Source organism: Mugil cephalus, chromosome 16, assembly GCF_022458985.1.
Source record: "Mugil cephalus isolate CIBA_MC_2020 chromosome 16, CIBA_Mcephalus_1.1, whole genome shotgun sequence".
Taxonomy (NCBI): domain Eukaryota; kingdom Metazoa; phylum Chordata; class Actinopteri; order Mugiliformes; family Mugilidae; genus Mugil; species Mugil cephalus.
The window spans coordinates 16747350-16763971 of record NC_061785.1 but is presented as its reverse complement, the minus strand read 5'-3'; the positions used below and the strand labels follow the sequence as shown (position 1 = coordinate 16763971).

Below are 16622 nucleotides of genomic sequence, written 5' to 3'. Positions count from 1 at the left end.
AAAATCTTTTTAAAATGTAATATTTTAATTACAATCAATTTTCGGGAAGACTCAAAATAATTTAATAGATTCAAATAGATGAAGAGTCCTCGGCTAGGGTGACTTTGCAGGAAGGATGAATTGCAAAGAAATATACCAGAGTGTCTTAGAAGTCCTAATTTCACGTCCACTTATTAAAACATGCAGAAAATGATGATTTGTTTTGTTTCCGTGTAAAATAAGAGCACGCATAATCCCTTTAATCTGAAAGTCAAATGATCCGGAAGTAGTTTCTTTGTGTTTCCGGTTAATGGTGTCTACTTGTCTCCGGCTCCGTGGATTTTATCCGGCGTAATGTTATTCCTTCGCTATGTAGTCATCTTTGCATGTATCTGTAACCGTGTTAAAGTTTAGAAAGATTTCACGAGCAACTCGTGAAATCAAGCTTTCAAGGTTAGTGTCAATGCAGCCACCTGTCCCGGTGACTAGCGAATTAGCTTGTGGCAGATAGACAAATACAAACTGACATTTAAAAACCTCAATGGAAATTTGGGGTGTGTTCATTATACTCGTCATTCGAGTCATAGACTCACAAGATCCTCCACGCAAGTGGAGTCACAATATCGTTTATCATGTGCACGCAACTGGCCACTTTCTATGTTCTGTATTCTTTGGAGTATCTATTCTACAAGATAAACTTTCTCGGGTATTATTATTAGATGAGTCATCTGTCTATGAAGCTGTTGACAGTTTTACACCAACTAACTGAACTCAATCACGTGCAAGTTCTTAACCTGACATGTTTTATTTATTCCAAGCAAATTGAATATACAATCCTGTACAACGTGTAAAACAGCACAGTATTCATACACGTACAAGGAGTTTATTCTCTGTTCCTTTAACCCATCGGTTTGTACGGTGAGGAGTGGGTTCACTTGTAGAAGTGGACAGCCGTCTGAGGTTATACAAATTAATCCATTATCTAATGAGCCCCAAAATTGTCAGTGTCCTACAGATGCCATATAGTCATATTTCCAGTGTGTAACTACTAAAATACAAGTTACCACTGGTATTTAGGACATTAAGCAGCACAAGCGTCTCTTGTTTTGACTGGGTTTGTTATTGTAATGTAGGGCAGAGATCTATAGGGGGAGCCAGAGCCTCTTGTTAAACAACTTTTCAGCTTTCACAGGCGTTACACTATCTCTATGCCCTATGGATATAAACCCTGTGAATGCTGAATTATTTTAGGGTCTGACAACGGATTAGTCACTAGATATTGTGTTTCTCAAATGTCCTTATTGTTTGTCAAAGAATGAGTCAGCTAAAACCTCTGTATCCTGTACCTCTCTAATATGTTGTATTTCTCCGAAAATAATCTGCAAGAACACCAGAAGTGCACTTTGTGATCTGAAACTAAACGTTGTCTCCTGAACATGTAATGCTGAACATGAACCGATAATATTTTCAAATCATTTCACTGTAGAGATAGTCACTGGATTGCCACAAGACTAGTGTGTGCTTCTGCAAGATGGATGGATCCACCCATTAGTAAAGAAAAGAGAGGAAACAGTTCTAGTTTTATATACATTTTTATTGAGTCAAGTAAATTAGTAAAATTAATGTTATTTTAGGTAAAGGATACATCCTTGGCCTTATTTCTAATGTGATTCAGTTAAGCACATTTAAGTTCAATCCATTTCATTTAAAATCATTTAATTATGTTAAGATCAGCTATTTTTTTCTAGGTTACCTCATTTTAGTTGAGATAAGTTAAATTAAATTTAGTAAAATTAAGTTCCATTCAGTTCAGTCTATATTGCTTAAAATGCATCTTAACTGTCTGAAAACACTTTAAAGAGCCTGAACCCTCCAGAGCAAGCACTAAGGCGACGGTGGCAAGGAAAAACTCCCTTTAAACAGGAAGAAACCTTGAGCAGAACCCGGCTCATATGGGGGGAGCCATCTGCTTGAGGCCGGCCCTGTAGACAGACAGAAATAAGATGCACCGGGAATAGACAACTGTCCATGTTTCATCCCTATCAATCATTTACACTCAAATACATGGAGGGAAAGGCCCAGGTTTAACAATGGAGACGCTGTCCTTTGAGTGGAGGTGCAGTTAGGGAGGGAGTTTTCCATGAACCCTGAAGCTGTAGAGGCAGGTGTAGTCTATGTTTCCCCAGTTGTTCTCAGTCTGTAGCTTCACATATCTGAAAACACTGTTGTCTGGATTCTGGAGAATAAGAGAAGAAGACTTCAGAGATGTGGCTGATAACGTGATGCACCTGGTATCTGCGTGGACCAATAGCAGCTCCACTTCCATGATGCATTTAGTTCAATTAAAGCAGTTTGCAGTCATTCAAATGGCAAAATGAAAAAAGTATTAACAAAGATGTATCACTGATATCACTGATATCATACGTACAGAAAGACTAAAGGTCTGAAACATAGCTCCGTCCAGATCATAGACCACTGTTCCCAGATAGGTGCCTGCCTCATCTTTGGTCCTCGCTCCCTGAAGGTTAAGAGACAGAGAAGATCAACAGCTCATTGTGTACGGCAGAATCAATAATAGTAAGATATCTTCAGGATAACAACGGACAAGATGTGACTTACATATATGGAAAACTCCCTTGGTGCACTTTTAATGTTTCCATCAGGGGACTGGCTTTTAAGAATGTGGCCCAGGGTCACATGAGAGACAGAGACCGGATGAGACAGGGAGACAAATAAATGTCCCTGTTCACCTGCAAAGCACCAACATTGACCCGGACGTAAAGCTGAATGTCCCTGAGGGGAGAAGATTACATACTTTAATCTCTGCAGTTCTTAAACTACAACTTTGGTCCTTTGGTTGTTCCAGTTGAACTACAGTCCACTGTAATAGTAATAGTGGCTGTGTAATCTCTACCTGAATCACTCTTCTCTGGGCTTTCAGTGAGCACCACCATTTGAACATCCATCTACATACTAAGCCTGGGTCTTCTCCAGGCCAATATGTCTGTGAGGATAAATGTTGAATCACTCTGGCACCTACTCACACAAACAAGAGAGAAGTTAGAAATCAACCTGTCAACCAGCTCCTACATTCAAACAGAATGAATCATAAAGGCTCAGGTGAAGACTGTGACGATCACCTACCTTGAGATTCTAATGCAAAGTTTGGCATCGTGTCTGCCAGAGGGACCAACATGTCCATCTGCTGTCTGAGGGACAGCAACTCCTGGTGGACCTCTCTTAATTTTATACATGTGAATATTAATCCTGAGGAAGAGACAAATGAGACTTTTACCAACAATGAACATGTCAAAGACCTGGACTAATGGAATAATATAAAACCATCTGTCCTCCATTGTACTCATGCATTAGAGGTGATTGTTAGTAGCAGGACGAGTAAAGTCACTCACCAAGAACCCGTAGAAACGTGAGGACGAAACAGATTCTCTTTGAGGTAAACATGGACATTAATGGAACTACAGAGAGACACAAGCAGGATGTTTAGAACATGTTAGGAAATACAAATACATGTGAATACGAGCTTTCTCTTACAAAGAGTCCTTACCTCTGGTTCTCCTGACCCCAGTCCTCTGTGTCCCATTTGTTGTTGGTGGATGGCTCATGGTATGAGGGACATGTCCTCTACAATGATTGTCCTTTACAATGTTTTCATTGTAGGAATCATGGTGCCTCCTCCTACTGTTAAATACCCTGCAAAACACAACAGAGGTTAGAAAAGACCAAAGTGTGACACAGCATGAGCACACAAACCTCATCTTACCTGTTTAATTTCTCCTTGTAGGAGACGGTTGGAGTTCCGTCTTCAGTGTAATACCCTGCTTCTTGCAGGCGGAGACTTCTTCGTGACATGACTGGAAAATGGTAGAAACAGAGCGGAGCCCATCATCAGTGACACATGTGGATACAGTCGTATGCTTTTTACAGACAAATGCTCAGAAATAGAAACTGTTGTGCTGCGTTCACTTGACTGAAATATTACAAATAAAAACAAACACAGAGCACAACTAAAGGATACACAATTGGACAAATACTGACGTGAATTTATTGCAGGTGTAAAGTCCTGCCACTTACCTCTTAATTTGATGGTGCACGGGTGAATTAGTCACAAAGAATAAGTGGAAAAACTGAAAAGCAAAGAGGTTAATTACCTGGAAAACCTGAAAAAGAAAAGAGGTTAATACCTGGAACACCTGAAAACAAAAGCAGAAGTGATTATATCTTTGAAAATCTGAAAAACAAAAGCTAAACTCTGAGGTTAGTGTTTGTGGCTGGATCCGAGGTCCTTCTGAACACCTGAAAGCTGTAAACAAAGTGATGTTACGGCTTGTCTCTGACTCTCTGGGGGTAGCTGTGTGTCTGTGACCAAAGATTCTAATGATGTCATAAAGTCTTCACGGAACATCTCAACATTCTATATGCAAATGAGGGAACACAGCTGATCTCTACCGCGTGTCATGAACCAGTCTGTTATTCTCATCTAATTATTTATGGGATTATTATAAATTATTCCATAATTATACTATTAATTAGCAATAAATCACTTATAATGAGTCATGTTAGACATCTTCAATCCTTATGTCACCCACGCAACATGAACACAAATCTTACATTGTAAAGATAACCGCAGCTAACTCGTTCATACAGGAAATAAGGAGATTATTGATCATTGTCACTGACTATGCATCCATTTTACTCTTATCACCATCTATTGCATTCATAGTTTTAGCCGTAAAATAATGAAAAATGCCTGAAACAGCGTATTTAAAACTCCGACCATGCATCTAAAACAGTGTGGAACAAATGTTTAAGGCGTGAAATTAAATAATTATTCATTAAAATGTTGCTCAAAACTGAGCCCCTGATATTCATTTATACGAAATGAAATCTAAATACTAAATACATCATGTAGATTATCAAAACATAGCTGCTCAGTTACCACTGAATATGAATCATTGTCACATTCACAAGTAGCCATCAACAAAATATACTCAACAATAATGCCAGGGGACAAAATGCGAAATGAGAATAATGTGTTTAGTGAGGAAGATTAGGGTACAAATTAAATGTACACGCTAACTCTGCAGCTTAGGTTATTATGGACTCACAACTCATAATTTTAGTTGTATATTCAGCACAGCAGTGCAGTATGCAGGTACCTATTTGGATTCACAGAACAAGAAAGCAATATAGTACATGTTGGTGGATTACAAATCAAGTTGTAATAATCCATGCTTAACTGAGTGAATTACATGTATAGCTCATTGCATACTTGAAATCTAGTAGTCAGTTTATCTGTATGGAACTTTTAAAACACAACAAAATATTTGCCTAAGTAGCATAGCAGCAATCAAATGAAATCATCAGAAAAAAATAATTTAAAGCATAAAAAGGCATGTGAATTTTGTTCGAAGCATCTGGACTTGTTGCGTTTTCTAGTAGTCAAAGAACAATTACATTGGAGCAATGTAGTTTATGCAGTTGAGTGCAGTGGAAAATGGCCACAGACTTGAAGACTGGGAAAATAAAACCTCAACAAACACATGGTTAAACACTGGAGAGACAACTCTTCAGTCAAGGCCTCTGCAGTCCCGCTACACCTGAAGAACTAAGGACGCTCTTTTTAGGACATCAACGTCCACATTACAGGCAGAGAAGACAGAAGACTCGTTAAGGAAGCCAACCGTGCAGCCACTTACGACATCGTTTTAACATTCAAGATTCAAGAATTCATTGATCCCCACAGGGAAATTATTTTGCAGGACACATGTCCAGCAAAAGTTTTACTGTCACTTACATGTCCTGGGGGTGGGTAAAAACAAACTCCACCAATTTCAGATGAGCATCTGGTTGTTAACTTTAATAAAAGCCCCAACTCCCGCCTAGTGGAAACTCAAACAAGTCTAGTTGCATCTGTTTTAGCTTTGTTTTTTTAGTTTAACTACAGTACTACTTTTTTTTTTTTTTTGTTAAATACTGGGTGGACAGCTTGTTAGAGTTCAACAACATCCTCATTTTATTGTATGTCTGAATGAATACATAGTGATTATGTGTTGCACTCAGGGGACTACAAACCTGTAGCTCTCATTGCCTCCTGCGGTACATGCAGTTGGACACTAGAGGGAGACAGAAACTAAGCGTGGAGACGTGACTTCAGTTTTAAGAACTGCGCACCGTAAGATTTACTTTCTCAATTTCTTCGAGCTAAATGTCACACTATTGCGGATGGGGTTTTGAGTGTGACATTTGCGCACGGGGCCTACAGTTGCAACACCCCCATGCTCCCTGAATTGTAGTAGCAACCCTGTGGGAACGGGCGCTGCTGTGAAGGAAGTGGGTCTCTGCGTCCCACGCAGAGGAGGGTTTTCCGGTTAAAGTTTCCTTTGTGATTCGGAAGTGGCGGTGTGATGCCAAAGCCGTTTATCCTCACAGACACAACACGCAAGTGGCGAACATGATAAGTAAGCGATAATATGTGAGTCCGCCGAGCGGTAAAGGTGTCCTTCCTCGTGACGAACAGTGGCGACATTTAACTCGCAAGAGAGATGGTAGTGTAGAGATATGCTAACGGCTGCTAGCTTGCTAACTTGGGGTGTCTGACTCTGTGCAGGTAGGAAGGGGGAACAGAAAGGCTTTTAGGTGTAGCCCGCGCTAGCAGCGAGTTGTGTTATTGTTGTAGTCGTTATCTCCCCGTGTGTGTCCATGTACTAGCTTTACTTTGGCTAGCGCTGGGAATGTTTACGTCAACTCCCACCCAGACAAGCTAACAATAGCGTAGCATGTCTGTCTGTCTGTTTTGGACAGTGACAGCTGTGGGCTGCGGCCCCATGACATCTGTGGAGAGGCCTCTGAAATACGTCCAGCTCGTGTTAGCAGTTGTCGCTTTTCTTTTTTGGTCTCTCGGGCTGCACAGGGGTCCCTTTGCAGCATCCACTGGCCCCAACGCCGTGACGCACAGAGAAGGGGGAAACGTGGATTTGTCTGGTGAAGACATAACATTGTGTTGTTTTCTTCCACAGAACCGCTCAGAGCTCTGTTCTGCTGAAATGGGAAAACGCCCCCTCAGGATTTAGTAACACAGGTAAGCAAAAAAAAAAAAGAAAAAAAAAAGCCTGGCTTCCACCTGGCCTTGTTTTGTGAGAGCTCAGGTATGAACCCACATCCTTTACCTGGCTCCTGGGAAGTGAAAGGCTGCAGTAGTTCTTGGTAGTGCGTTTCCTGTGACTGCTCTCGAAACAGCCATTGCTGACGAGGTGTAGGTGTGTGTGTGTGTGTGTGTGTGTGTGTGTGTGTGTGTGCAGTGCAGTTGATACATAGCTGAATGACTAGTGTGGACGTGTAGAGAGGAATTCAGGTACTCGGCGCATTTCTTCAGCGAATTGCACCAGAGCAGTGCAAGTACACCCTGCGTGTTTGAACAGCAGCCCTCTGTTGGGAAAGACAGGATGAGGCAACTGATGTTGCAGCGAGCATCTCTGGCTATGCATTTGAAATATGTTGATTAAACGCATAACAACTGATACTGTCTAGTCCTTACTTGTGCTAGATTGATCGACGTGTTGCCATGGCCTGACCTGCAGACGTACAAAGATAATTTTATTTTCTCACTTCTTCCTTGTCAAGAGGAGATACAGATCTGTACCGAGATCACATGTTGTGTAAAAAAAAAACCCACACGTACTGCACACTTTATCTCAATGTTCTATCGTGGTGGCTTACAGGTCTCACACATATTTTGACGAAGTACTGGCGAATATCTCCGGAGAAATACCGTTTACTTTCGCTGCCAGGTTATTTCATTGCAGTTGTAAAACAGTTTCCTTGTTTGTTTTATCTCAAGTCTGAGTGGAGAGGCTTGTTCGTGACTAGTTGGACTAGTTTTTAAGCTGTTGCATTCTGCAACACGTGATTTAAGTCACTTAATGCTGTCTGGTCAGAATCAACATGCAAACCTCACATATGGTCGGTTGGAGCTCAGTCGGCTGCACACGAGTCTGATTAGCAGATGCTCGAAGAGTGGTAGCTCCACGCTATCATGATAAGGCAGTAATAAAGTCTTTCATTGCAAGATACCCGACAGCCTGATATCTAACCATGATGATGAGAGAATGCTTATAAAGTGCACAATAATTTGATTTGTTTCATCTTATCTGTGGAATCTGTTGAGACTCCCTTTAGTCCCATTAAAACTCCGACTGATTGACACCTCTGTGATTCATTTGGAACAATATTCAGTTCAATTTTAATTACATGCTCTGGGAGGCTTTTGGTGTCTCAAGGTGCTTTACAAAACCCAGAGCCTGAAACCCCCTTCTGCACTGAGGCTGGCTGGCAGAGAGACAGAAAAATGTGATAGGTGGGATAGGGATAGAAAAGCTCAGAGGGTAAACAGTGTGCTCATAAAGTTACACTTATGAGAATAAATAAAAGCAAAGAGGCAGAAAACTGTATTAGTGACAACAGCAAGTGAGTTGACCTGCACAATGTATAATATAGAACAAGCAGGTCAGAGAATTATGCATAGGTGTAAGTAATGAACACTGGGCAGGTTACATGACTGCAATGTCCAACTAAATGTTTTAAATCTGTATTTTACTTAGGTTTTTCTTTAGGGTAAGTTCTTGGGAAACCTTCTGAAATTAGACACCTTTTTGTCTTCTTTAAATCTGAGGCGTGAAAACTTGCCAGACCAGCAAGACAGAATGAAAAGTGTTTTACGTGGTTAGTGCGATAGTGTTCGCGCCAGCGTTTGGTTGTGACTTCTCAGACAACACGGCCTCATTGTTTTGAGGCCCGCTGTGCAGTAACGACAGAATCCCCATCAGAACCCCACAGCTACAAAACACATATTTGCAGAGAGAGAGATCAATGCACAGCACAGCACAGCACAGCACAGCACAGCACAGCACAGCAGGCGCTCCTGCCTTTGCAGGCAGGCATTTCTGATGACTGAGTAGCTGGACCCGTTCAGTCCAGAGGATCGTTTCATAGAGGGACATAACCATAATAATACATCAAATTTACTCAAGTAAACCAGGTGAACTGTTTCTAAAGCGGTGTATCAATGACATCATCTCAGGCTTCAGGCATTCAGCCTGCATCTCAGGCTTGAGCAGTTAGATTTACAAATAAATGCCACTCTAAAACACAGTGTTTATTTATGTATTTATTTTATCACGCTGAAGCACATGCTGTCAAACTGCCACGGTTTACTGGGGCACCTTTTTTTAAACAGCACCACTGACGCTTCTGCTTTTCTGTTGATGATACATCTTCTGTCTGCATGTACCAGACCTAGCCTGAACACGCTATCATGCAAAACTAACAAAACCGATCATTTAAATTTCAATTTGACTTTGGCGGCACGGTGGCGCGAGGATTAGCGCCGTCACTGCAGGGTTCAAACTGGCCTGCTTGGGTTCTCCTTCTCTTCTTCCCGCAACCCAATGACATGCGCGTTAGTTTAATCGGTGATTCTAAATTGACTGAAGCTATGCATGTGAGTGCAAATGGTTGTTTGTCTGTGTGTGTTAGCCCTGTGATGGACAAGCAAGGCTCCAGTTAGTCTGAATTGACTGTATGGAACCATTTAAGTCAGGCTTTTTACTGTAAGCTTCATGTCCCCTTTCAGCTTGCAGCCAGATGCAATGCAGAACACCCTTTTTTTATCGCTTCCTTTATGAGATACCTCTGGCCCTGACGGTGAATTATTACATGTGTTAAGTGCATGAAAATCGCCCTGACGTTGAAGTCGAAGGAAAAACAATCCCTAACTGGCCTTTACCAAAAACAGCGGCCACAGCAACAGTTGTAAAGGCTGAAACATGCAAATTCTGCCCTGATGGCTGATTTAATCCTTAGCCTACAGCCTTTGCATTCTTCCTCTCTGCCCAGTTCTTTGTGTGTGAGGGAGACAGGGAGCAAGAAAGGTGCTCAGTTACTTTGACTTGTTATAGCCTGTACATGTTCTTAGGGCATTTATATATATTATTTTTTATAGCATTGCTTTGTTGATTGCTATGATTGGCTAGTACAGGCAAGCCAGCGTTTTACATTGTTCAAAAGAAAAAGAATTGTTTAACATGTTCAGCTATTGATTTTTAAAATACAAACTGACAGAAGTGATAGTAGGAAAAGCTCTATTTCATTCCTTCATTGGTTATTTAATTACTGCAAACTGCGAAATGGCTATAAAGACACTAAAAATCCCACTTGAATTCACCTGTTAATGAAAGATGATTAGGTTATTTCCTTCTTTCTCTGTCTCCTGATGTCTTCTTCAGCCATTAAACTTTTAATTTCACGTTTCCCTATCGTAGGTCTCGCCGTCACCATGGCAACACAAGACTCGCACAAAGGAGAGGAGACAGGTCCTGGCATCATGGAAGTTGCCGGCGCACCGGGCTCGGTCCACAGCCCTCAGAGCGAGGCGATGGCCAACGAGCTTCAGGAGCTGTCTCTTCAGCCCGCTCCCAATCTGCTGCCTCTTCAGGAGCGCAAGAACGGTGAGACAGCGATGCGCGCAAGCCGTTTGTTTATTAATCACAGGAAGCTTTTGGATGTTTGGGTTTCCGTGGATGTCAAAATGCTTTTGAAGGTTCACAGTTTGCCCGGGTCATGGTTTGTTCAAATAACCTAGATGAAACAAAAGCAATGGGCTTGTTGAAGTTTTTCCGGTCATCCATGTGGTTTTTGTTAGGAACATCTATACTTGACCCCCACAGAGAGCAAAAAAAGAAATGACTGCAGGAGCACAGTCCGGCCCCACGTGACATAATTTGTAATGTCCTTTGACCTACTGTATGTACAAGCACACCTTGTAAATAAAATGTCAATGCTACAGTTAACATCACAAGGGGGTTAGATTATTTCTGGCGTGAGTTGTATCGAAGCTTCACGGCCGTATGGATTTCAAAATAACGTTGTTGCATGTTTTGAATGCAAAGCTATTTTTGACTTGAACGCAGCCTCGGGCCGAGTATCATGGGAAATATGAAAGCGGCACACCCAAAACAGTGTTTGCAGGTCAAGTTTTTTTCACGACACCCCCTGCAGTGTGACTTTTCATGTGCATACGTTCTGCTCAAAGGATTTGTAATCAGGTGGTGTACTAATGCACTTTTGCAGGCATGTGGGGCTCATTGTGCATATGTTGACATGTTACTGTGTGTCTTTTTGTGCGACTCTTGCCTCCCACCACAACAGATTTTGAAAACCAATCCCATCAAACTATACTCGCTCCCTATCGGCCCTTTTGCAACCTCTGTAGAATACCTAAAAAAAAAAAAAAAGAACTGAGCCTCTGTCATCCTACACACTGTGACGTATACTATGTCTTAACATGCTGAGGATGATTAATTGGGCACTTAAAGATTTACATTCTGGCTTTGGAGACATGTGTTTTGTCTGAACTGCTAGATAAATGTACAGACCGACATTCTTGCTTCTCCCATAAGTAAATGGTTTGGCTCGGCAATCCTCATCCTTCACAGGAGCTGCCTATTTCCAACGTAAATTCCTGCACACTGAAAAAGGGTACTCGGAGAATATGTTACATAAGTTGAGGTTAGAATCAGAAAAAAAAAAAAAAAAAAAAAAACATTTCTCTCAGAGGCAGAAGTTTCAGTGTCAGATGTGCCTGAACATCTTGCACTTGTCAGTAGCGAGATTGCCTCACCAAAGAGGATGTGCAAAGGCAAGAGGTTTAAGTGCTCAGATAAAACTGTGTGTCTGCGTGCATTAAAGACTATCTCCAGAAGGAAGGGAGTGAAGAAGCTTCTGAACCTATTTGGCTTGCTCCTCCGGGTTAATCGTAGCACTAGAGTAGCTAAGAGCTTGGAGCACCTGGCTCTATCTGTAGATGTGAACGGCAACTACAACAGAATGTTGTTGGTGGGGGTCTTTGGGTGGCTTATGAGTTGAGGGGATGGGACCTCTGTGGATCTAGTAAATTTGGAGGCCAGGTCAACACCCTGTGCTGTTTTTTCATCGTGGAGTGTTATTGCTGTGTGGTGGGGGTGCATGGTCTGGTCTAGGTGGGCAGTTCATGTCTCAAGATGGTCAATGTTATTTGCTCTCCTATCAGTGGTTTTAGTGATATGTGTATGTTCAGTGTACGTCTACCAAAACTGGAAAAAGTTATAGATTCTAGGCTTTGAGTGGATTTTCTTGCTTTGGCATGACACGAACAACTGAGTCAGTATGTTTACATGCGCGCGAAAAAAACAAATTACTGCCTTAATCCGACTCTAACTGGACAACTTAAGCGCATGTGAACGTGGTTCTCCGACTAACATCGGATAATATCTTATCCAATAATGTGAAATCACATTTTCACCCGCATGTTCACACCTTAATCAGAGTTAAACTAGACAACGCGTGTGCACACGCTCCACAGCCATATCTGCACCACAAAGCAGTGCAGGCAGTAGATCGCCACCTAGTGTGGAGCAGGAGGACACGTTCCCGCCAGCTATACGATTTTCTCCGTTGCATGTAAACTAAAACGAGGACCGCGTTCAGAAAGTCGAATTTTGAGCATAGCGCGATTACGCTGTTCAGGTCAACGTACTGAATGTCTTCAATACAACAAAGCTTCTGAATGCATTATTCAAAATAACACAATCAGGCACTATCCAGGAGATAAGCAGAGATATCAGTTAGTCAGACCTGGGGTAGTGTCGCTGTTAATATCAAACACACTCACACACATATCTTGCCATATCAGAAGAATCCGTCTTAGCGGTCATTGTTCCCAACTGGGTGTTAGCTGCCCGCCTTGGCAAGGTTGGAGCCGTAAATGATTAACCATCTAACGGGGTGGGGGGGAATACACAGGGGGGGATACACAGTTCAGCTAAGTTTAAAAGTAATAAAAACAGACGAAACAATGCTTATGTTACATGAACAATATTTCACGCGATGTTTAGATGATTTTAGAAATGTTTTAGAATGACTTCTCATCATTGGGCCATGTTTACCTCACAAAAAGACACCAGGACACACACAGGCTGTCACAGCCTCAGGCTACCACTCCCAAATTCAAACAACCCTTGGTCTTGTTGGCCTGTTCCTTACACTTCATTCTGCTCGCTAGGAGTCGACATGTAGCTGCAGGCAGCCCTGCACATAATCTAGCGTGGAGATGCTCTCAGAGCTCTGCAGATATACATTCCATGTGACTGCGTGTGCATTTCTGTACGCGTGCATATGCGGCAGCACAACAGAACACAGCACCCGCATAGTAAAAGGTTATCAAAGCTTTATCTCTGACAGCAGCTTATGCAATGTGTTTACAGCACAAGGTTCCTTCCTCCATAAAGAATGAGTGCTGGGAGATTTATTACTAAACACACGTGTGTGTGTGTGTTTGTGTATACAGAGAAAGAGGTGACATGTTTTTCAGAATGAGGATTAGAGACAGATGTTTAGCTACGCGTGCACGTAAAGCGAGAGATGCCTCATAGAAACAGGCATTTACATTTCCCACGTTCACAGTCAAAACCTTGCCACTGAAGCGTTTCTTCAGCAAAGGAAAGCTGTAGGAAACCGCTGTAGTGCGCTTGAGATCATCCAGAACTTTGTGGTGGAGAAGTTTGAGTGCGGCGGAGTGGGCTGGAGCAGCAGCAGCAGCAGACGACGAAGGAGGACGGGGAAGTAAAGAGGAGGGGGAGGTCTCCTCTGAAATGGCAGTATTGCATAACTTGCGAGAGAAGGAACAGAAGGAAAGCGAGGGAAAATGGAAAGCGAGTATAGAGGAGGTGTGTCGCTCGAGGAGAGGAGGTGAGGCTTGGCACCGGATTTTTTTTGTTGTTTTCCTGGATATGAGTGCAGCGGAGTGACCAAAAGTTTTTTTTTTTTTTTCTCCTCCTTTAAGAAGAGCTTATAAAAAAGTACATTGGAACAGGAAAGAACAAACTGTAACTGGAACCAATGGGTGGACCTTGTTGGAGCAATAAGACGCAGACACACAGACCTGCGAACGCCCTTTCTGTCGGGGCATGCACACACTTGTAGACAGACAGAGCAGAGAAAGGGAATGTGAGGTGTGCTGCTACCTGTGGAGTACTAGCTGCCGGTGAGAAGGAAAACTTTAATGTAGCTTTTCTGTCGCTGGACTTTTTCTTCAACCTTCCTCGGCTGTTGTGTTTTGTCGCCCTGTGTGCTGTGCTTGTGTCTGGAGTATGGGTTTCTAATCTTGCCAAGGTGAAGCTTCCCTTCAGCATGGTACAGAGGGATATGACTATCCAGTCAGGTAAAGTCCATTTCAGTGCGCTGTGCACGGCTTTCATGACTTTGTTTTTGTCGTAAAATGAAGTAAGTAACTGACACAGCTGAAGTTGAACTTTGCAAAGTACAGTTGTGTGACCACTTACAGGTATTAGTAAATGTTGTGTATATTGACACTGCTGACTTGTGAGCGGAGGAGTGGCACTGTAAACCACAAAGTTACAGCTGTTACAAAATTGCTTCTCTCTTTTATGATGTGTTGCTGTTAACATCAGTTTCCAGTTCTTTCATGAGTCTTATTTAGTGGAAACTTTATAGTGTGTAAATTGGAGTTCAGGGTCTCCACAGGGCAAACAAAACAGGCAGGGCTGTCGGGCGAGGTTTGCAGGGTCTCTCTGGAGCAGAACTGGGCAGATGAGGGTGGGATGATAGCCGTAGTTAAGAGGGGGAGGTGGGATTGGAATTTCTTTTTTGTCAGAAAGCTCCCCTTCCCTCACGGCAGCTGTCAACTGTCCAGCCAGGATCCACGAGGAGCTGAGGAGTTGGAGGTTAACGGAGACAGGAGGCACAGACATGTAGCCTGGGCTCACTGATGAAGAGCTGGGGGGGGGGAACTAGGTTAGAGACGTCACAGTCTCTCTCTGCTCCAGATTTAAGTTGAAATGACCCACTCATTTCATTTCAGTCAGAACAGATTGTCCCAGTTCGTGACATCTACTACCCCCTGAAACTAGAAAGTAGGTTTTAAATGATAAATTCGATGAGACACTGTGGCGGATCCATGCTGAAATTCCATCTGCGAGCATTTGGATGTGGCAAACTGCACGATCCAGATTTATAAACAAAAGCAGATAAAGATCACACGTCTCTCCGTCCCCACCCTCGTGTAATGACAAATGATGGGCTATAACTAACTCTGTTATGTTGAGCCATTAGAGCCGGGTCTAGTCTGCGGGAGACAGAAGCGATCAGTTAGCTCTCAGAAATTAAAAATGCTATTGTAATCCGAACCCACACAGTCAAGACACGCTTGCTCTCGGGCAGCATTTAAGATGCAACGGCTAGATATGTAGCTTGGCCGTGGCTAGCCTGTCCCAGCAGTGATTCAGGGAGGCTGATGGTACTGTTATGTAACATGCTGGACGGCTGCCAGCAGCAGAGGCCCCAGAGCGGAGAGTAGGAGGGAGTAGGAAAGAAAAGACAGAGATAGAAAGCCTAATGGATGGCAAGAAAGAGGAACAAGATGCGTGGAGAGAAAGAACGACAATGAAGAGATGTAAGAAAAAGTGAAAAATAAATGGTCAAAAAAAAAATACTTTAAAGACTGACGCGGGGAAAGAAGCAAGCGAGGAAGGAAGGAAGGAAGGAAGGAAGGAAGGAAGGAAGGAAGGAAGGAAGGGCTTGTTTAAATCTTATCCAAGCAAACAGCTGGAGCAGACACAGTCCAGCTGCATATCTCCTTCATTTTGTACCAGTGACTTTTTAAATGACATTAGATCATCTCTATATTCATAAAAAGCCCCCAAACACACAAAGACACACACACACAAGTACTTTGTGGAATTTAAAAGGCGACAGCGTGCTTCGCTTCTTGTTACCTTTTGTTGGACTACGTAAAATACCACATATTTATTTATATCATGCTTGTCTTCATGTATTCGACAGTGGATGGATGTCGGCGTGCCAGAGTGTTTACAACAGCGGCTCTAGTCTCAGGTTTCCTGCAAAAGGAAGACCAAAAAAAATGAGAGTAAATGTCAGAATTTGTGGTGAATGCGCCACAAAAACAGTTTGCAGCCTAACAAACATAAGGGTACAAGCATATGCATTTAGGCAACGGAGGCAAGTTCAGCAACAAGATTAAATGTGTCCAGCAAGCACACACCCACAGACTGCGCATGATTCACCAGTACGCACACACACATACACACACACACGCATTTCACAATTTGTGTCACTGTCAGAACCTGGACCTGCACTTACACGACTTGGGAGCCTTCCATTTCTCACAGTGTGCTCTGGCAGCACGGTATTTCTGCAAGCGCTAACACAATCACATCTTTGATTTGCCGTCCAGTAAATTCCCGTTAGATAATGAGAAGTCTACTCTCACTCTGATGTGTTGCCTAAAGCCAAAGAAAAGCGCTTTATCAGCTCTGCAGGTCTGCTCGTAGCAACAGGAACGCGATGCCTGCACACCACCAACAGGTACAAGCCCACTCACGCAGCTCAGCGATCTTTAAAGACGCACAAGTGAATACATCGACTGCAGTTGCGTGAGTGACCACACATTCACGTATCTGGTGCAGGCAACACAGGATTGCATTAACACATGCATTAACAGCTACACTAAACACAGAATTAGCTCTATAAACATGTCGGCACTCGTTTTACCA

General features: G+C 42.7%; 2 protein-coding genes across 8 annotated transcripts in view; one reads left to right on the top strand and one right to left on the bottom strand.

Annotated features, from left to right (window-relative positions):
* Positions 1–1563: 1563 nt before the first annotated feature.
* On the bottom strand, positions 1564–4629 carry LOC125022678 (SUN domain-containing protein 1-like). The gene is made up of 9 exons (XM_047609538.1): positions 4072–4629; positions 3761–3851; positions 3545–3690; positions 3390–3455; positions 3124–3246; positions 2894–3015; positions 2599–2772; positions 2408–2497; positions 1564–2215 (listed from the first exon to the last, which is right to left on the bottom strand). Exons 2-9 carry the CDS (start codon positions 3847–3849, stop codon positions 2102–2104), a joined length of 924 nt encoding a protein of 307 aa, XP_047465494.1. The 5' UTR covers positions 3850–3851; positions 4072–4629; the 3' UTR covers positions 1564–2101.
* A 1613-nt stretch (positions 4630–6242) lies between these two features.
* mrtfab (myocardin related transcription factor Ab) overlaps positions 6243–16622 on the top strand; it is a 40339-nt gene continuing 29959 nt past the window's right edge. For 2 of the 7 annotated variants that reach the window (XM_047608318.1, XM_047608314.1), the window contains exons 1-3: positions 6244–6458; positions 7017–7078; positions 10317–10502. In XM_047608318.1, coding sequence (XP_047464274.1) covers positions 10331–10502 — 172 coding nt within the window. In that variant the 5' untranslated portion in view covers positions 6244–6458; positions 7017–7078; positions 10317–10330. The other 5 variants (XM_047608325.1, XM_047608316.1, XM_047608317.1 and 2 more) reach the window with 5 other exon arrangements.

What these genes read in the sequence shown, in the direction of transcription:
- LOC125022678 (XM_047609538.1), bottom strand. Translation starts at nt 3,849, where the DNA reads ATGTCACGAAGAAGTCTCCGCCTGCAAGAAGCAGGGTATTACACTGAA. An exon ending in TGGGGTCAGGAGAACCAGAG is followed by an intron (nt 3,456 to 3,544) that starts GTAAGGACTCTT and finishes GTCTCTCTGTAG; the next exon opens with TTCCATTAATGTCCATGTTT. An exon ending in CTTTGCATTAGAATCTCAAG is followed by an intron (nt 3,016 to 3,123) that starts GTAGGTGATCGT and finishes TTGTGTGAGTAG; the next exon opens with GTGCCAGAGTGATTCAACAT.